This window comes from Atractosteus spatula, chromosome 13, assembly GCF_055471065.1.
Source record: "Atractosteus spatula isolate fAtrSpa1 chromosome 13, fAtrSpa1.hap1, whole genome shotgun sequence".
NCBI lineage: Eukaryota > Metazoa > Chordata > Actinopteri > Semionotiformes > Lepisosteidae > Atractosteus > Atractosteus spatula.
The window spans coordinates 39627910-39649075 of record NC_142718.1 but is presented as its reverse complement, the minus strand read 5'-3'; the positions used below and the strand labels follow the sequence as shown (position 1 = coordinate 39649075).

The window sequence follows — 21166 nt, the reverse complement described above, 5'->3', positions numbered from 1 at the left end:
GAGAGGGAAAAAAAAAAGGCAGAAAATCCACAAGCAAATCCTTAAAAAAAAATCGAAGGCCTGGAGTAGAACATTAACCCGCGAGTGGAACAATGTTATAAGTAGGGGTATAGAAGGGACAGTGAACAGAGTGGAAAAGGAAGTAGCCTTGGATGCTGGAGAGCTGTTAAGTTCGAGAGCAGGACTTGGGAGTTGAGAAGTACAGAAGAGCACTCGTTAGGAATGGGAAGGAAAAACACAGAAGGTATGTTTTTCTTTACTTTGCTAAAGGGCTCCTGCAACATGATAAAAAACAACAAATGAGAGAAAGGGCATAAGAGGGCTTTTGGTTAATTCTGTGCTGCTTAATTGTTGAAGACGGTATTTTGCAGAGCAGCAGAGCACAGCTTTTGACCGTAAACCTCACGGTTGTTTTTCATTCCTTTTTGGCACTGTGGGCCGTGAGTATCACAAAATTAACTCTTTCCATAATGACCCACAAATAATGATTTATGTGCCATGAAAATAGATGAGATAAGCTGTGATTTTGAGATACTGGATCATTTAGTAATAAATAACTTAATATTTATATGTTTTTATTGAAGGACACAATAACTGACAAAAAAGTAAAACGCTCCTATTAAAAATGAGTTGGCATATTCAACAGCCAAACTAGATTTTTAAAGTTATCTACACGATAAAGTTTAAAATGTTTACAATTGTAATGGTGGGAGGTTATCACATCCAGATCAGTGTCTGCTACTTTTAAAGTCCCAGTACAGTTTTCTTGTGAAATATACTGTACAGTATATGAAGCATTTGGTGAATTTTACAAATATGTTCATGTCATATTGGGGAATGAGATTCTCATGCAAAATTGATAAAGTGGGGGCAACAAGGAATCTGAAAACTCACGTCTTTCTTCTGTAAGCAAAAGTTGTACAATATTTACTTTTTTTGAGACTTCAAGCAGAACAAGTTACATCCCTCTAAGTATTACAGGATTTTTCATGGCTTTTAAGTAGGATTAGCCAGATGTACCTGTGGCATTCATCAGTAGGTGGCGCTAGCACAGCAGAAAATACCAACCAAATACAGTGCGCAACGTATTCAGAACCTTTGACTCATTTCCGTTTCGTTGTTCTTCAGATGACGAAAAGCATGTTTTTTGTACCTGATTCTTATAAAAGAAGAATGAACTAGAGCGTTTCATTTTTGAAGTTTTAATGAATAAATTGATACGTTTTTATCACAGCAACACAACATTTAAACATTTCGCACCACCTAATACAAGTAGAAGAAATCCCCAAGGGCATGGACAAAGTCAACCTGGTCGACTTCTTCAAAATCATAGTAAAACATGAAAGAGAGGATACGAGTGGTAACTGCATGAGGAAAGGTCCGTGGGAGTCTGGAACAAAACTACAGAGCCATGTTGTCGAACCAATGCCTTGGTTTCTTTCAACAAATGGCTAAATAAGATCCTTGGATCCATTAGCTACTAAATACAAATTGGGCTAGATTGGCTGTACTTCTCGTTTGTCATCATTGTGTTCTTAGACAACATTCATGAAATAACTTTTCTAGGTCTAGAACATGCATGCAGGCAACCATGTTTGTTACTTTAAAATTCAGTTCTAAAGAATTCACACAAGTTGCCCAACCACATGCCAGTTAGATCAAACAATTAAAAATCGATAAAGTAAAGAACTGGAGGCCGAGTCATTTTTTTCAGCCTAAGATCAAACAAATGAAATTTGTGAGCTGGAAGCAGGAAATGTTAAGCAGGTGAGAATTTTCCTATTGCTAGTTATGTAAGTCAAATTCTAAAAATGACAAAATGAACCAACAAATATAAAAGGAGAGTGTGTCTAATGCATTACTTCTTCCGCCAGGCAAGTTAATGCCAGCACTGAATGAAGATCAGCACCGTCACAATTCCCCTTACTTATGAGGAATGAATCAGGGAGGCAGCTGATAGGGTGAAGATGGAGTAGAGGCACACAGTTGTGAGCAGCCAGCAAGTATTTATATGCAGTAGAGCACAAGCGTGAGATTAGAACTTAACCTCTTTCTGAACTTCTGTTAAATAACACCATTTCAGTAATTCGATAAAATTCTAATAATGACAAAATGAACTGACAGATACTGTATAAAGGGATGACATACTTGTTACTTGTGTCAGCTTACCTGGCTGAAGAAAATGACAACACTATCGAATGAGCAGTGCTGTCACAACCCCCCAGAAACACTGAAGCAGCAGGAAGCTTCGCAGAAACAGAGGAGAAGCTGCATATACTGTGGCACAGTATGTAATAAGAAGTATGTAAAAATCAGGCCTGAGCTTGTTTGGTTGAGTAGATATGTAATGTTTCAGAGGAATCCTGGCGGTGAATGAAGCAAAACATGGTCCAGGCAATAAAGTGAAAACAAACTGCAGCACAGGCACCAAACCCCAGTTCAATTGAGATCTGATGTGACGAGGTGCCGAAGACACTGTAGCAGCCCATGAGAGTCACCCGAGATTAACTTGATGCAGAAATAAGAAGGAACAGGTAGAGTTACCACTTGCTGAAGTTTTAGAACCGACTGGATGAGGACCGTTACAGGCAAACCCCAAGAAGAAATCCTGCCACGGTCGCAGCCCAAGTCATACCAGGGATGGCAAGGGTGAACGTGGAGGCCCGGGCCCAGTGCAGATCACTGCTGTAATCGCACACTCGCAGGGTGGAGGGAGTGGCAGCAAACAGGAGGAGCTCCTATGGGGACAGTGAAAAGGGGTGGGGAAAGGGGAAGAGAAAGCTACAGATATAGGCTAGAACCCCAGCTGTAGTGGGTTGCATGCTTGACCAGAAACAGGGGAAAAAGGAAGGGGAGGAAGAGCACAGCAAGCAAGATTTCAGCTGCATGTTTTCCTTTAAAAAAAATGGAGGTTGAAGAGCTGCTTGGGCAAGAAGAGAAAGCAATTCCTACAAGTCAGGACCTGAGTTATTTAGGATAAGGAGAAGGTCTCACACTTGAGGTTGCTAGACATTGGTCTCTGATGAGACTAAAAAAGTGTATGAAGTTGTTGGAGGTGGGGGGGGGGGGGCATCAAGTATTTATACATAAGAGAGCAGATATGCCAGATCCTTCATCTTTTAATTAACACCATACATCAGCAAACAGATGCAGCTGAAGATGGTTGTCAGGAACAAAGAAGACTATTACAGGCTAGTTAAAACCCCAACAGCTCAAACTTCAGGCTTCATTCTGCAATCATCCAGATTGCCTTAAAAAAATCTTCCTTCAGGCTCAACTATTCATCACTCAATCAGCCCCAGAACCACATCAGAAAAACATTTTAGTATTCTCACTTGGGATCTGAACCCACTATCATATGACCTCTACCAGCACATGGTACCTGGTTTGTTTGTTGTTTTTTTTCCAGCTACCTCACACCCCTGCTCATCCCAGAGACCATGACTTTATAGCAAGGATGGCAGGTGTCCCAGATCACAGCTATAGCTACCAACAGCTGCATCCTCTCAGTTGGTGATTAGCTGACTGTCTGTCACAAAGGCATCCTTCACAACTACAGTACCTTAGGACAGTGGCCATGAGCTGCTGGAGTATTGTTCATTGCTGGGTCCATGGTATGGACTGTGAGGTTCATTAACAGAAAGAAGGGTCAACCTGAGCACTATTTGTATATCTCTGTGGAATATGAAACTTCGCATTCTAGATTAATTGGCATAGTGAGGAAGATATTAAAAGTCTCAGGTACAGGTGTGAGCTGTCTAGTGTCGCTCATTTTACTGGATAACTCTTTCATTAAGCTTCTATATGAATAATGCTTGGACAAGGGCTACTGGTGTCAGCTGTATAATGATAGGTCAGGTAATTACTCCTCAGTTCAATACCAACACCTGCTCTTGCAGACAAGATCAGAGCTTTCTGCATCTCAGATGTGTTTACAAGTTCTACCTTAGGGTGACTGGACTCAGATTTGCAAGTTTTTTTTCCCTCTTCTGTTGCATCTCTTACAAACAGCACAACCTGCTTTACTCTTGCTTTGATAATAACAGGAATAATAAACCTTTTGCACTGGACTTAAGTTTATCATCTCAAAGAGGATAAACACATGGGTTTAATAAATGTGAAACTGAACTTTGGCGGAAAAGCTCAGGGGAGCTGTGATGCAGAACATTAACAGACTAGGGAAGAAGTGGTAAAATAACTTGAGCTGGGCTCAAGTACTACTGCCCAAGACGTCGGAGCCTAGTGTTTTTCTGTGTTTCTTGTTTCAAAACTGGGAAACAATTTAACTGATATAGTTAATTGGCAAATTAATTAACTTGATATTTAATTTAGTCAGACACATTTAGGATGTTTCTTAAGCTCTTCTACGGCTGATTACTGAAAATGTTCAGTTGATTAAAGGTACAGTTCCCTATGTAATTGTATGATAAAACTCGACTGGAGACATTACAATTACACAGTTAAATAATTAGAGCAACTATGTGATTGAGAGGTCAGGTGACCTTCTATGAAGTAAAGCTTAACACACCTTCCAAATAAAGATGTTGCAACAGAATGGATGACCTTTAAACAATTATTTGATATTTTGTAGATTTGTTTTAAAAGGCAGCGCTTGAACTTAATTCTAGTTAGTGTTAAAAAATGTCTCAGGGATATTGTTTATTTCCACAGATGGTGCGCTTCAGAAAAATGTCAAACCCCGATCACCGGTAAGTTTAATAATTAATTCCTTAAAATGGAAGTATTTGTTGTTTTCTACAATTCTTCTCAACAATAAATAAAAATATTAGACAATACAATGGCTTGTTGTCCACAACAGGGAGTAACTCATGCAGTGCATTCTGAAATTATTTTTCAGTTTTGTTACTTTTCTGTTGTGAAGAATTTTTATCTGCATTGACTGCTAGTTATAAGGACCATCCCCAAGACACTACAGGTGATCCCGCTGCAGTCAGCATATTGCATGGGCAAGGGTCAGTGTATCCTTACTGGGTTTTGTAAAAAGACTTTTGAAAGGAGGCCAAACTTTCAAATCTTGCCCTCCCCCCCCCTTCACTTTCTTCTCCCTCCCCTCTCTCCACCCATCTCTGCCCCTCTAACTGCTCCCTGACTCATTCCTCGTGAAGAGTTGTCCATCCTGTCTCATTCTTCCCGGGAAGCTGCTACTCTCTCAGCCAAGCCAGAATGACGCCAAACACGCCTTCAACATGTTTCGTCTCTCTGTAGCGTTAATTAAGATTTGGCCCAACTACTGGAACACTGCATCTATCTAGTAAAACTTTCCGAAAAATGTGCCCTACTCTTTAAATTTCAATCATCCAAAGATGGGACTTTTTAAAAACTAAGAAACAAAATTGAACATTAGTTCACTTACAGTACATGTTCATGTCTTCTTTGCACTTGTCCAAATTTCTCAGGATTTTTCATGTAGCAACATAAATCGTATCCTCCCAGTTTGTGTAAGCAGTAAACTGTTCAAAACCTGCTGGCATGGGCAGGGTGATGTATAGGGTTAAGCCACAATCCAGTTCTCTTGAGTAATTTACAGATTACCTAAAGAAAGTTCCACAGCCATACAAAATTAATAATTCACTCAAACTGCATTCATTAAACAAACATACAGATTTTTTAACTTGCCTCTTTTCTCCAGAAACTGTGTGGAACCAACTATCCCCTGAGCATTGCTTTCATTGTGGTGAACGAGTTCTGTGAGCGATTCTCCTACTATGGCATGAAAGGTAACTAAATTGGTTTCACTTAACAAAAGGCTTTGAATGCTGTAGGGAGGGGGGGGGGTCTTGCATGAGAGCATGACACAAATTATAAGGCTCTCAAAAGCCCAGCATATAACATATAAAAAAGTATGTCCCTGATAAGGGTAACCTCAGTCATACTGGTATTTAATCACATCCTCCATTGTGAGAAATAGTACAAGTCCGAGACACAGAATAAAACATGCTTTGTCCTCCCTGGTCTTCTGTAGCTCTGTTGACCCTGTACTTCCTCAATTACCTGCATTGGGATGAGAACCTCTCTACAGCGGTGTACCACGCCTTCTCCGGTCTCTGCTATTTTACCCCACTTATCGGAGCGCTCATCGCAGACTCCTGGCTCGGGAAGTTCAAGTAAGAATGCCTCGGAGAAGTGCGTTTCTCCCCTGAGCAGATATTTTAACTCCCCGGGAGATGAATGTAAACTTAATGAGTGTAAAATAAATCATTTGTTGGGGGGGGGGAATCGCCAAGCATTCCATTTATCAGGAACAAGTAATAGGTTTATTTCATGCTGAAAAAAAGAAGAAAGAAAACACAATGTTTTGGCCGTGGAGTCATAAAGGTGTTTTTCTTTACAACTTCTAGGACAATCATCTACCTCTCTATAGTGTACGTTATTGGACATGTTGTGAAGTCTGTTGGTGCCATTCCTGATGTGGGAGACACAACCATCCACGTGTGAGTGAAAATAATTGGCTGTACAGTACTTGTTCTTTTATGTTTGTGAGGTCTCATTCCTGAGAAGGCTTTAGTGTTGGTTTTTATTCTTTTACTAATTTATTAGGCCAACACTCTTATCTGTAGCAGCTTATGTTCACTGGGTACTTTTCTACAAGGATTGAAGGACACAACAGCAGTGTCATACCTGGGATTTGAACCCACAGCCTTCCTGGTTACCAGTCCAGAACCCTAAGCTCCACAGTACTGCTTGCAGAAGTCTTGTTAGTCACATTGCCTGTATTAGTTGACTGTTGGTTTCCTGTTGTTTTAAAGGGCTCTGTCAATGCTTGGGCTGGTGCTCATTGCTATTGGGACTGGAGGAATCAAACCCTGTGTCGCGGCTTTTGGAGGAGATCAGTTTGAAGAGGAGCACGTAAGGTCCACACCTCACTCTCAGCGGCCACTGCTCACACAGAGCAAATTCTGATGACATAACCTCTCACAGACTGAGGTTACCTGTCTCTGGATACTGAATGTCTTCATTTAACTGAGCATTTTTACAGATCCCAGCTGTTTCCAAATCTTTTCATAACTTTCAAACAGGCGCTGTGAGAAGTGAACTAATACACGGTGCACCACAAGGAAAGTGAATGTCTACATTCTTCTCAGTGTCCTGAGACTGGAATCAGAGCAAAGGTTTCTTGTACAGACAGTGGGAAAGCCGATGAATTGTTATTCGCTCCTTTGCGGTGGTTTGGTTGAAGCTGGTTAAAGAGCTAAATTGAATTTGTCTGAATGCTTTTCATTTGTTTCCCACATCGGAAGGGATGTGACGCATCTTTGATTTTTTTTTTAAACTCACATACTCTTTTTGCATAATGGTCATGTTAATATGAATTAACATCCTGTGCGTTACATTTTGTTACAGGTGGAGGAGAGAACGAAGTTCTTTTCCATCTTCTACATGTCCATCAACGCGGGCAGTGTGCTGTCAACAGTCATTACCCCAATGCTGCGGGGTGTGTACGCTCTACAGCAAAATACCTTTTGGCATTTGTAGTATAAAGTGAAAGTCTTATTAGGATTCTAGCGGCGTTTCTCAAAATTGAAATCTTTGTGTTTCATTTGAGTCATTCATCCGAGTCCAGAAATGCTTAGCCTGCTAATGAATATCCTGCATTTGTAAATCAGCAGCATTCAGATAATGAAATCGCTCACAGCTCACAGCTCACAGCACAGTCTCGCCTCTGTGCAGCCCTTGTGAACTGTGTGCTCTGGCCCCCCTGCAGGAGATGTGCAGTGTTTTGGAGGAGACTGCTATGCCCTGGCCTTTGGTGTTCCTGCAGCCTTAATGGTCATTGCCTTGGGTGAGTGCTCCTATTTCCCTCAGTGGCTAAAACTGATTGTATCGTTTTTCTTAGGCTTGACACAACCCTGTACTGTATAGCACTGATCCTTATTTGGACAGTGAACGCACAAAAGATATCCACATGTTTATATCCACAGCTGCTATACAGATGCACTTAATCCACTTTTTCCAATGTGGATTTTTGCTTGCAAATTGACCCCTTCTGTCTTTTACTTAGTGGTGTTTATTGCCGGCAGTGGGTTGTACAAGAGGAGCCCGCCACAGGGGAACATACTGCTGGATGTCCTCAGGTGCATTGGGGTTAGTGCTCAATTCCTGTGCAAGGGACAGTTTCGCTGTTGCTGTCAGTGAGCAGCGTGGCAAGGCAGTCAGGGTTCCAGATCTGTACCTGGAAGGTTGTGGGTTCGGATCCTAGGGTAGACACTGCTGCTGTACACTTGAACAAGCTACTTCACCCAAAGTGCTGCAGTAAAATGTCCATTGTTTTATTGTATCTTATTGTAATATTATTATGAAATAGGAATAGAAGTATCCCCCCTTGTGTAAAAGTGCAGAATAATGAAAAATGCTTCATTATAAAATTACAAGTAAACAACAAGATGATGCCTCTTATCCTGGGATTGCAATTAATGACTGTGGCATTTTAACTTTTTACTTCAGTTTCTTTATTGGTTAACCAATTATGCAGTTGAGCGGAGATGGACTTGGATTATTTTAGTTATACTTTAATACTATATCATTGACGATAGAACGTTAGCAATTTGTGCACGTTTTTCCAATAAAAATGCTGGAGAGACTGATGGTTCTCTTCATCCTGCCTCACAGTTTGCATTAAAGAACCGCTGGAGAAGCTCCAGCAAAGCTCCGAAGAGGAAACACTGGCTTGACTGGGCAGAAGAAAAGTATTCGGTAAAAAAACAGAGCTTTCTTATTCATTTAAACTTTTTTTCTTGGGTGTATAAAATGTACACATCTTTGAACTAAATAATGTTTTAGATGGTTACATTCCGGAAGCTATTATAAAGATATCAATCTTTAGGATTTAGGTATCTCTCTACCAAATGATCTATCGTAAGATTTATAGATCCCAAATCCTTGTCACAAGTGATTTATTCAGTATCCCCCCTTCAAACCCATCCTCTCGTGATGTCTTGTCTGACTTCAGTCCAGTGCACAGTGTATACAGAAACGATACATGTGGCTGCATGTGACCTGCTTCTGCATCAAACAGTGGGGGCAGTGCAGTGGCTCTGTGGCTGAGGATCTGAGCCTGTTGCTGGTTCACATCCCGCAGCCGGCAGAGGAATCCTACACCGTTGGGACCCTGAGCAAGGCCCTTAACCCCAGCTGCTCCAGGGGCGCTGTATAAATGGCTGACCATGCGCTCTGACCCCAAGTTTCTCTCCTTGCCTCTGTGTCTGTGTGTCTCATGGAGAGTAAGTTGGGGTATGCGAAAAGACAAATTCCTAATACAAGAAATTCTATATGGCCAATAAAGTGATCTGATCTGATCTGAAACAGATTTACTCTACCTTGGTCTCAAAACAAAAATGACAAACAAAACTCAGGGGATGAAGCTTATCTTCATAAATCGGTGTATTTCTGTATTTCAACAGAAACGCCTCATATATGAGATCAAGATGGTGCTGAGAGTTCTGCTCCTCTACGTTCCTCTGCCCATGTTCTGGGCTCTCTTCGATCAACAGGTAAGCACCCCGCAGAGTAATCTGGGATAGAGCGTCTAACGTCTCCTTTGTTCTGGCATTGATTGGCATTCTCTAATATCACCTGTCTATTATAGGTGCCAATTTCTTTAAAATTACAAAAGTGCAAAAAATCTGTAGTGACAAATGTTCAGTTTCTATAGTTTGTGGGGGAAACTCTCTCTCTGTGGAAAACACACACTGAAAACACAATCTGCTGAATAGTGTGTTCTCTGCTGCAACACAGACATACAGTATAATAGAACAAATAAATGTGTTGGGATATATCTTTGTCCAATGGTGTTATGTAGACCTAAATTGTAATGCAGTTAGTAAGAATACTTATGGAATATCAGGGATGGCCAGCTGTAGTACCTGATACTTGGTATTTGCTTATCTCTACTTAATTGAACAAACCACGTGCTCAAATGGTCAAAAGGAAATTGTTCCAGGTGTTTAGAAATTGATGATTTAAGGGAGATCTAGAAAATCTCTCTGGGACCAGAGCTGGTCAGTCTTGATGTGTCTTGAGAAATTAGGATGGTCACAAGTTTAAAAATTGAACTGCAATTCAATGATCTAGTAACGGATTAGTACAAGGCACGGCATTACTCACAGTTAAGCCACTTTGTTTCAAGTTCATTTTTTCATGAACGTTTAACCATCCATCTTGGGTAATAACCTCAAAGAAAAGAGTCGCAAACAAGCAAATTATGTGGAATTTATTCAAGACCGGGAAGAGGAGCCGCTTCTCTTCCCAAGGGGTTGTGGGAGTGTGGAACAAACTACCCAGCCATGTTGCTGAGGCTGACACTCTGGTTTCTTTCAAGTAATAATAATATAATAATAAACTATTTTATATAGCACCTTTAAAGGTGGCTTCTCAGAGCACTTTACAGGATGACAACAACAATAAATAAGAAGAATACACAAGATAAAACACAATTACAATATATAGAGGAGACCACGGATGGTGGTACTAAGAAAAGCAGAGGGGTGAAGAATGGAACCAGTTCAGTAAAGGCTTTTCTGAAGAAGAGGGTTTTGAGTCTGGATTTGAAGGAGTTTAGAGAAGGTGTCTCTCTGATATCCTTGGGGAGAGAGTTCCAGAGCTTGGGGGAATTACAGGAGAAGGCCCTGTCACCCATACAATGTAAATGGGCTTGGGGGACACTAAGGAGAGCAGAATTAGAAGAGCGAAGGTTGCGAGGTGGGGAGTAGGGCGATAATAGTTCAGACAGGTACTGAGGTGCCAAGCCATGCAGAGCCTTATAGGTGAGATCTTGGGATCAATTAACTACTAATTACCAAATGGGCCAGATGGGCCAACTGGCCTCCTCTCATCTGTAGCCTTATTTTCAGTCTTAAACCACTGTTACAGTGACTTGCCCCCCCAGACAGGGACTGGGCCGTGCAGACTGGGGCAGGGGGACCCTGATCAAATCTCAGAAGGATACAGGAGGATCTGCGCGCCTCCGGGACTTCCCTGCTTATTTTTTTCTCTTATTCCACCAAGGGCTCTCGTTGGACACTCCAAGCCACTAGAATGAATATGGACTTCGTAAGTTTCAGGTTTTTTTTTATTTTCCAAGTGTTTGTCTCCAAAGGAAAACAGTCTGGCATAAACAAAACGGTGAAAGAAAATAATCCCAAAATAATCAATTGCAGGATTTTAACTTTTTGAGCAGTCGAATCCTAATCTACATGACACATTAATATCAGTAGAAGTAATGTTTCAGCTGGGGACTCGATTTCGCACTACTCTGCCTGAGCTTCAGATCTGTATGGCTCAGGTGAGGCTGCACTTCAGTGGAGGATGAAGTGGGTCCCCATTTATATATGTAGTGCTTTGGGATCCCACATTATTAATTAATTCAAATTGAAATTAATAATTAATTAAAACCTGGTTTCTTTTAACAACAGTTTTGTAGGACTATTTATCGTAAGTGCCATGATTTATGATGAAAGTATTTTTTTCCAAACAATTTGCTTGTGGTAAAGGTGGTGTAAGAACTGATATAACTAAGATGAGAGAACAGTTTATTGCTCAATAAATGCCAGAACCCATTGCTGACTTGGTGTGTTTTATTAATGCTGTTCCATGCTGAAGACGGGACAGTACACTTTAACCCAGAGTACTTGTACTCCCAAGTTTTCGTATCCCATTTCAAATGCATTTTCACTGCCAAACATCTGTTAAATGACACTTGGCAACATAATTGAACAATTTCAATGTGTAGCTGAGAAACTGTACTTTGTTTTCCATTGCAGAGTGGATTTATTTTAAAGCCAGACCAGATGCAGGTAACATTCCTCACAATATTTTTTAATACTTCATTACACGACTAGACTTGGAGATCTGTTCGTTTGTGCATGTTTGTGCAAATGATTAAATTATAATCTGCTCTATAACAATCCTCAATAACCAGGAAAAACGTGAGCCCCAAGATGCTTTTCAACGAATATTTCCAGCTACATCCTGTCTCAGTGCAAAGCCAGGGTATAATCTGGGATTCAATCACTTCGCTGGTCCTCCAGAATTCATTTCTTTGCCAATTTTCTTTTCTCCTATCCTCTGTTCCCACCTCTTCTCCTCCTCTGCCCATGTTAAGTGTGTTTTGTTTTGTTGTTGGGCGAGAGCTGCCTGTTCCTGTCCACACAAAGCTAAGTTGGTTCATGTCTGGCTTGCTCAGTGTATCTTGTTTCACACTAAATGCCCCACAGAAACAGCTTCACATCAGTTCAGTCCTTCCTACTTTCTACTCTGAACATTTCCACCCCCCCTCCTTCAAACAAAATGCCCATGTTCCCTGGGGTATCTCTTACATTGCACAAATGATCTGACCATAAATCTGGGATCCCTGGGTGACTTTTCATTAGAAGGAACTAAAAGGAAATTGTGTAAATTGTATAAATATGTCTCCTTTTAGAAGTATACTGGATTTCCATTCTTAACAAAAAATCATGTTTTTTTTCCCCTTCCCAGATGTTGAATGCTTTGCTGATCTTGGTGTTCGTGCCAATTTTTGATTTTTCTATTTATCCACTCATCCGACTTTGCAAGATTAACTTAACGTAAGTCTGATTTCTGTATTTCATTAAACTAATGATGACAAGCCAAATCAAAGGCAAAGAAATGTCTTTTTCTGGAGCAGAGCCTCTCAGTCCTGGTCCTGGAGCAGCCCTGTGTCTGATGGTTTTTGCTCCATCAGAGTTCTTAATCACCAAGGCTAACTGCTGCCTGTAACTGATTTGCTTACTGGTTTAGACGTTTGCTGCACTTGCAGTAGGTGCTGGTTTCAACAAATACCCTGGTTAATGTGCATTAGTTCCAACAAGTTCAGAAGACAGAGCTTTGTACAGCATTAACTTGTTAATTATGGATTTGCTCCTTATTTCTGATTAAACAGCTCTCAATAGGTGATCAATTGACGATGAGTAGACACGGGTAGGAATGACACAGAACCAGACAAGTCCCACACTGAGTCTGTGTTTTTCTTACTTCTTAAGTTCATTTGGGTTTATTTCAGCCAGCTGACTGGCTCCAGAATTAGGACATGATACATACCAAGCACAACTCTCATCCAGTATTTAAAAAGCTGAAAGCAGTTTTTAAACTAAGACCAGGAACAGAAAATTGACATACAAATTACACGTTGGTTATGAACCTGGCTGGAACAAAACCCAGAAAACCCAGGGGTATTCCAGGACCGCTGTGGAAGAACTGATAAAATGACCGTACTGCAATAATTCTGGGGTACAATAAAAAAAATGCCTCAACAGGCAAGCAGCTCAGCTACTGCCAGGAAATAGCCTGGTGATGAGGGCCCCAGTTAGAATAAAACTACCAGACACCGTTAGAAATTAGCAGTAAGGAAACTGCTGCTGTATAAAGTATCACTATAAATGTGAATTTTCATTCGCCTTCAGTCACAATATTGGTGTTTTCAATGGTAGATCTTCTCCTTATACTGTGTGTCAGACTCGGATGTTTCTCCTGTATTTTTCAGGCCTCTTAAAAAAATGGCTGCTGGCATGGTGCTTGCAGCATTGGCATTTGTAGCTGCAGCACTTGTGGAAATAAATGTGACAGTAAGGCAGCTGTTTTTTTCTCTTGTATTTTTGCTGACCACACGTTTTTCTTTACTGAAAAATATGGTGGTGAACTTTATGTGTCTCCTGAGATATTTCCATGCTGGAAACATAAGGAATTCCTGTCTGTATTTAAGTTGTGTATTTCAACCTCTCGATTGAACCTCTTTGTAAACAAAGTTTGAAACTTACAATCACACCAAGTGGTGAACAACTGTCTGATGATAACTTAAATTGAACGTAGCATATTTTGAATCGAAAACCTTAAGTATTAACACAGATCTTTAAATTAGTACCTCGTCGCTCCAGCTGTCAGGTTTAACAGGAAACATGAGAGTTAATGAATTTCAGCCTGACATCTGCAATTCTTTCAGGGAACTGTAGTTAAAGCTCCGATGGCCAATGAGAGTTTACTGCAGATTCTGAACTTGGCTGGAGAGGAAGTCACAGTAGACCTTGCAGACAGTGACATCTTCCCTAAAACACTCTCTTCTTTTGAGGTGAGTAGAAACTCTCTCTGCACATGTCAGACTACAAGAATGGGAGGATTTGTGAGAGATAGTCCTAGCCCTTGTCTTGTGAATGATTGCTTTATTATTTTTGGGTTTCATACTTCTCCATATACGACTAATAAGACTTTAGCTTAACTTTTTTTCCAATGGGTAACACTTGCTGTAAATTCCACCTTCGTATCCTTTACAATCTCCAATAGATAAGAAAATGTTAACAGAGTGTTAATAACCTTGTCGTAATTGACACTACATTACGATTGTGTGGCTATTAACAGATTGTTTAAAATATAAATATTTTATTAATGGATACTTCAGTCCTAAGCACTGTTAAAAACGTATGAAGAGTAATTTGCAGTCCTTAAATGAAGCTACAAGCTACAAGACCAGGATTATTTGCAAGATCTAACATTTATCAGCTGGTGAATTAAAGTCTTACTATCGAGTGACTTAAGAAAGCAACAGTGACAAAAGGTGTATTTTACACCTCTAAGTTCTAATTTTGTGAATGCTTCTATTGTTTGGCTGCAGTCTAGACAAGACAATCATGTGGTGATGCTCCTTTGCCCAGCAGTGTCAGAATCTGTAGATCAAATTTCTAGTTTGCTTTTATCAAGGAGCATCAGAACAATATCGGGACAAGCAAGAAACAGTGCAACACGTTTAACAGGTCTGCCCCTCCCCCCCCCCCCCACCGGGCAGCATAACAATGTTATGACCACGTTAATGGTTAGATGTCACTCTGGATTGTTTTCCAGAACGCTTGCTCCTAGTCAAAGAGCATCCTTGGGTAACATTATTTGCCGTAAAATGAAAACAAAGAGCTGAATAACCTGCAGCAGCTGGGCCTGCACTAGGGATTGACTGCATGTACTGTAACAGGTGGTGAGACTTTGGTATCCCTAGATAGGCAGAAGGCCAGGTAGTGTTTTGCTTCAGTGTGGTGCCTGTGGAACCTACTTCGCTACCTGTATCCCAGCGATTTGCAGGAGACATTTATGGCAGCCGTGCTGTACTGAGGGGGAGTGAATCTAGTGTATTAGGCCACTGGTGGTGGTTGAAAGCCTGCAGTTGTGCCTGTTGATCAGAATTAGCCCAGCCCAGCTAAGGGGTGCGTAGCATGACTTTGCTCCATTCCTCCTTTCTATCAAGTCAACTCGAATAGCCCACCTTTCACATAGCTAAATTAACCATTTCATCTTGACCAGTATTGATGTGCTTGTAACTGAGAGAAATGTCTTTAAGGTAGACTGGAACATATTCAAATCACACTAATGCAGTACCCCTCCTCTCTCTTCTAGGATCCCTGGGAATACCAGACCCTGAACCTAGGGGCAAACACCACAGAACTCAACTTTACTCTTGATTACAAGCTATCAAAATCTTCATGCCAGCTAAAGTTCACCGAAAAAGAAGCCTATAGTTTGGCTCTGTATGAAGAGGACACAGGCATTAAATGCAAACTTGTAAGTAAGCTTGTAAGTGCATTGTAGTCAAAGAACTTCAAGATAATGCATCTGAAATCTACCATGAAGCTTAAGGAATCTAATTTAGCTCTCATTTCATTTTTCTTCTTTCGTGAACAGATTACGGATGTAATCGAGAAGTCTGACAGTGGGTATGCAGGCTTGAGGTGAGCGACGACTGTAGACGGTTCTTAGACAATGCAGTTAAGAAACACACAAAGATAAAACATTAATCATCTATCCCAAGCTACAGCATCCTTAAAATTGTATTTACCCAGTTATTGCAGGAATTTGTGATCAGCTTACAGCTTACATTTCAGTAAAAGAGGTCGTTAATGTGAGTTGTTGGGCTTCTAATTTAGTTTTGAGGTTTACCAACATCTTTGAGCCTCACTCATTTATTAACTATCCTTTAAGTTTGAGGATGATTGTCTTCGATGACCCCAGAGGTGACTGGCTCAAGCCTACAGTCTGCACTGCATCCAGAGTTTAACCATACTGGTAAAACTGACCTATGTCCTGGAGACCGCTGTGCTAAAAAATCACCAAACGATTAAAATGAAAAGTGGCACGCCATTAGTTCCTTAGAATTTACTAAATGTTTTGTGGGTTAAGGCACAAACGTGTTTATTGTTTGTATTAATTTCACAGATTTATCAACGGCCTTGCAAATAGCACACATATAACAGTGGGCTCAGAAGAATTTGAAAACGTTTCCGGGAACTACGGAGTCTCCATGTATAAGACTGTGCAGAGAGGAGAGTGAGTAGAGAAACAGACAAGTGTGGGGTGTGTTCCTTCCCACGTCCTTTGGCCGGTTTGATTCTTGTGTGACCGAAGCTCTGGACTCACTCCATGTCTGTGTTCCACATTTAGCTTAGCTGCACTGTCCACTTTAGATAAGACTGCTACTGAATAAAATGCCGCAACCCTTAAAAAAATAATACGTGGCTTTCTGATAATGTGTGAATTAAATGACTGCACGTTTCTGAAATCTTTTCACCTCTAACTACAACTTTTCTTAAAAAAACAAGTTTTTCTCTCCTATAATCAGTGAAATGAAATAGTTTTCAATTATCAGCACCAGGAAGCTTTTTTAAGTAGAGAGCTGCTATTTTGCAGACTTGGGTTTGATTCATACTTTAACATCCTGCTCACTTGTAAATTAATGACCTTAAACATGCTGACTTGTGTGGGTCAGCATGGTTCATACCCCCGTGTGTTGTATCATGACATGACTATGATTATCATTCTTTAACATTGGTGTCTTTAAAAACCCAACAACCAAACACTCTCTCTCTCTGTCCCCAATTCTCACCAGCAAAAGGTTTTTTTTCCTGTAAGCACGCCTCAACTTTCTTAAATGTTTCACTTCCTTCCCATAAAGGTACAGTGATGTGAAATGCAGAAGTGGTCAGAAAGAATACAAGATTGACTTGGGCCTTCTTGATTTTGGTGCCTCATACACTGTCATCATCACTCAGGTAGATAAAGAGATCCTCTAATCGAAACCCATTTGTAAATTGTACAACCTAAGGTGGAAAACCATCCAAAGAGAACGTTTATGGGATTCCTTATAAATGCCTTGAAGATGAATGGCCTGGTTATACACAGGGATTTATCAGCTGGTCATGAATCTGTCTGCAAACAGACAGTTCTGGATAAAAGAAAATTGATCAAATGATTTATCAACAGTGAACCATGAACAAGAGGTCAGAAATGAAAATGGGAGGAACTTTCATACCCAAAGGATTGTGGGAGATTGGAACAGGCCAACAAACCAAGTTGTTGAAGCCAATAACATGGCTTCTTCCACAAAATCCTCAGATCCTCAGGTCACTTAATACAAGCAATCAAACAGGCTCATGGCCCCATTTCTCTTTTGCAGCCTTTCTTAAGTTCTTAGGTCAGCCTGGTGGTGGTAGTGGATACTACATTATTCAAAAATATGCATGTGGGCCTGTCATCTTTGCTTTGTAGATGTACCTACTACTGTTGTGGGACAGTAGGATGTCATTCAATGTATTCTGTTAAAACTACAATGCCTTCGTGTTCTGTGTGGCAGCATTACCTTGGTTGGTTGAGATGCTTTTAAATAAAGGACCACCTCAATTACAAGAGTCAGCAATCTGATTTTTCTGTTCTTGTCAGGTCTCTGGCGACATATTGTCCTTCAAGAAAATGGAGGACATTCATGCCAACAATGTGCACATAGCCTGGCAGATCCCTCAGTACGTCTTGATAACTGCTGGCGAAGTCATGTTCTCCATCACAGGGCTGGAGTTTTCGTATTCTCAGGTACTCGCATTACTAGAAAACCATTCACAGCACTACTCTTATACTTCATATAAAGTGTGTGTGAGTTTCTAAGAGGCTCACGCCATCAAAGGAGTTCCTGCCATCTTAGCCATGTTAAAAGGAATAAAAGAAACTCTTGTGAGATGAGACGCTTGTAAAACTGCGTTACTGACCTTTGCAATAAAAGAAAAGGTTCGCTACGGAAATGAGACACTACAGCATTTTAGCGTTCAGTGGGTGCGTTGTTCTTCATCTGCCTGTCTTCATTCCAGGCCCCTGCAACCATGAAGTCCGTGCTGCAGGCTGGCTGGCTCATGACCGTGGCCTTTGGGAACATGATAGTGCTGATCGTAGCGAAAGGAGGCGGGCTGGAGCAGGTACGGATTCATTCTGTCCTGGAGAGTGGTGAGCAGAGTGTTTGTTCACTCGGAGGGGTAAACGGAGCTGAGGAGCAAAGGTATGGGGAGAAGCACTTGTTTTCGGGGTTTCCGTAATGCAAGGCTGTGGCACCATTAAAGTTCCTCTAGTGGTCTGATCAAATCTGAAAAATCCCGTTGGTGAAAGATGTTTCTGGTCTGCCAGTGCCAGAAGGGTGACTCTGAGGCCTGTGCTTCCTCTTGTGCTGTGTTGCAGTGGGCGGAGTTTGTGCTGTTTGCTGCCCTCCTTGTTGGAGTCTGCATCCTCTTCTCCATCATAGCTCACTTCTACACCTACGTGGACCCGGACGAGCTGGCCAGGATGGTGGATGAAGAAGAAAATGAAGACTTGAAGAAAAACGGCACAGGACAGCCCTGTGTGCACATGGATCAGATGGTCAAAAGCACTAAGATGTAGCCACATTGGTCCTATTGCGAGCATATAAAAGGATCTCCTCAAAGATGCCAAATAAATCAAATTAATAGGCCTTCTTGCTTAGAAGGTTTTGTAGAGAGAGCATCAGACAAAGAAAGCGAAGCGTTAACTATTTTCTAGGATCTCCTCAAAATCTAATTGCAGACTTTTCCCATTTGTGGGGTCTAGTAGTTTAAGACTATTTTAGGCCCAGAAATTCCTCTCTAGTATGTGCTATTGGCCTGATCATCCTGTTATGTGTCTTACTCAGCTTACATCAGCCCAGTTGTTGTTGTTGAAAAGTGGCCAAGACAAATCTACAGTAAGAGAAGGAGGTCTTTGGCAGTCGGATTGTGGGTTGCAAAGCTGGTTTTATAAATACAAGTAAAATTCTAGAATAGCAGGAGAATGTTAGCTTAGAATGAGTGGTCACAGCTCTGCAGAGCAAACATGATATAAATGCAGTTCTGGCTGCTTGGGAAATTGGTAAGTTAACTTAGCTCAAGTGGTATTTTGTATGACATGTACTCCAATACAGATCTTGTAAATATATGATTTAGTAAAAAGTGTTTATTTTTGTGAGCCCATCGGTGTTGTAAATGACAGACTTTACAATTCTCTTGCCGATTAAAGCCTTATATTTTAAACTATTGTATAAGTACTCCTGAGTAGTGTTTTTTTTCAGAACATTTTACTTTTTTGGTACAGTATGTACCACAGACCGCTGGACTGGATCTTCTCTGGATTTGACATTATTGCACATTTATGCCAATGGACACTGGGTCAGTGATACCAGGATGCTTCGAGGTGATAAGAGAAATGGCACACTCCGTTACATTAAATGGAGTTTATAAAGAAAGTCCGACATGGATGACAACTGGCAGGTTTAATCAGACTCAGCTGTCAGAAATTCGCAGTCACTCCTGACGTCATGTCCTCACCTAAGACATGATAAATACTCTACGTGATCCCCTTCTCTGCCATCCTCTCTGCATCCCACCTCCACCCCATCTCCCCCTCTGCAGCTGCCCCTGGGTCACTTGTGCAATCTGTGGCCACTACTGCTCATTACAAAAAGAATGATCATGATGGGCTGAGCGGACTACATATCTAGATCTTGAGCTCTGTTGTCACATGTCTTGGGACTTAGGAGGGCTGGTTCACAGTGCCTTTCTGCAAGCTGTACATAAGTAAGATAACATCACATCAATCTGCACCATCCAAACAGCTGATGCTCATATTGGTTTCAGCATAAGCTCTGTAAGGCATGAAGTCATGTGAATACAAGTCCATTATTTTTCAGACACTGCGTATGTGCGCGTGTATACACAGTACTCTCATAGGGTGGTGCGGTGGCTCTGTGGCTCAGGATCTGTGCCTGTGGCTGGAGGGTTGCTGGTTCGTATCCCGCGGCCGGCAGAGGAATCCTATCCTGTCCAGGCTGTACCCTGCCTTTCCTGTTACTTTCTGGGATAGGCTCCGGCTCCTCCACAACCCTGAATTGGAAAAAGTAGCTGGAAAATATATGAATGGATGTTTATATAGATGTCCAGCAAAGTACTGTATATTATCCATCCATTCATTTCCTAATGTGCTTATAGCTCAACAGCAATGCTAACCTTTGTAGCACTCATCTGTATGAACAGTTAAGTTCAATTTAATAAACTGTATTCAACACCATTAGCATCAGGTTCTCATGAACCATTATGAGTCATATCTCCTGCCCTTGATTCAGAAGGCTAAGAACAGAAGAGCGTTCGCAAAAAAAGACGAGGCCTATTAACCCATCTAGCCTGTCTAGTAGGAGCTAATTTATCAAAGATCGAACGTACTTGTTTATCAAAAGAAACAAGGTTACTGGCTTCAACCACATGGCCGTGTAGCATGTTCCGGCTCCAACGAGCATGATATAAAGACGTTCCTCCTGATCTCTGTATAAAATGCACTTCCATGTAGTTTCATTCTAAATACTTGTATCAAGTCCCCTGCGTCTGTGTAAACAGAGAGTGACCACTATATGAATGGTGTAGCACACACTGAAATGGTTTTGGAGAGGTCTAATTTTCTGGAAAGAAATAAAACAATCAGACCTGAAAAACAATCGCCCTTTATAATAAAGATCTAAAAAAAAAAAGAACATTTACAATGTCAAAACCTTTCACAAGTCTGGAAAGACTAGAGAAGAGAGGAAACCATTTAGCCATTTATCCCATAAAGTCCGTTAACTATTTCTCTATAGTTCCATCGTCAGTACTAGCTGTACTGGGAACACCCCATTAACCTGGACATGGGAGGAAACTGGAGCACTGGACAAGAACCACCATGCAGGTTCCACACAGACTATCACCCCAGACCAGACCACACCACACTGCTGCTCTGACACCCTGATGTAACCCATCCCGATCGTGTGGTAATGATCAGGACATTTCTGTGTGCTCAGCCTACTCTGATGTTCACACTTTGT

The 21166-nt window shown here is 41.1% G+C and overlaps 1 protein-coding gene across 1 annotated transcript; it reads left to right on the top strand.

Moving 5' to 3' along the window:
• The first annotated feature begins 128 nt into the window (after positions 1–128).
• Positions 129–19346, top strand: slc15a2 (solute carrier family 15 member 2). Its single transcript, XM_088930461.1, has 23 exons — positions 129–244; positions 4672–4709; positions 5651–5738; positions 5984–6125; positions 6360–6452; positions 6768–6867; positions 7363–7453; positions 7724–7801; positions 8021–8103; positions 8629–8712; positions 9420–9509; positions 11023–11067; positions 11778–11810; positions 12493–12581; positions 13517–13598; positions 13973–14098; positions 15409–15573; positions 15694–15740; positions 16225–16335; positions 16961–17057; positions 17725–17871; positions 18144–18248; positions 18505–19346. The coding sequence occupies exons 1-23, from the start codon at positions 223–225 to the stop codon at positions 18703–18705; spliced, it is 2157 nt and encodes a 718-aa protein (XP_088786587.1). The 5' UTR covers positions 129–222; the 3' UTR covers positions 18706–19346.
• Positions 19347–21166: the final 1820 nt, after the last annotated feature.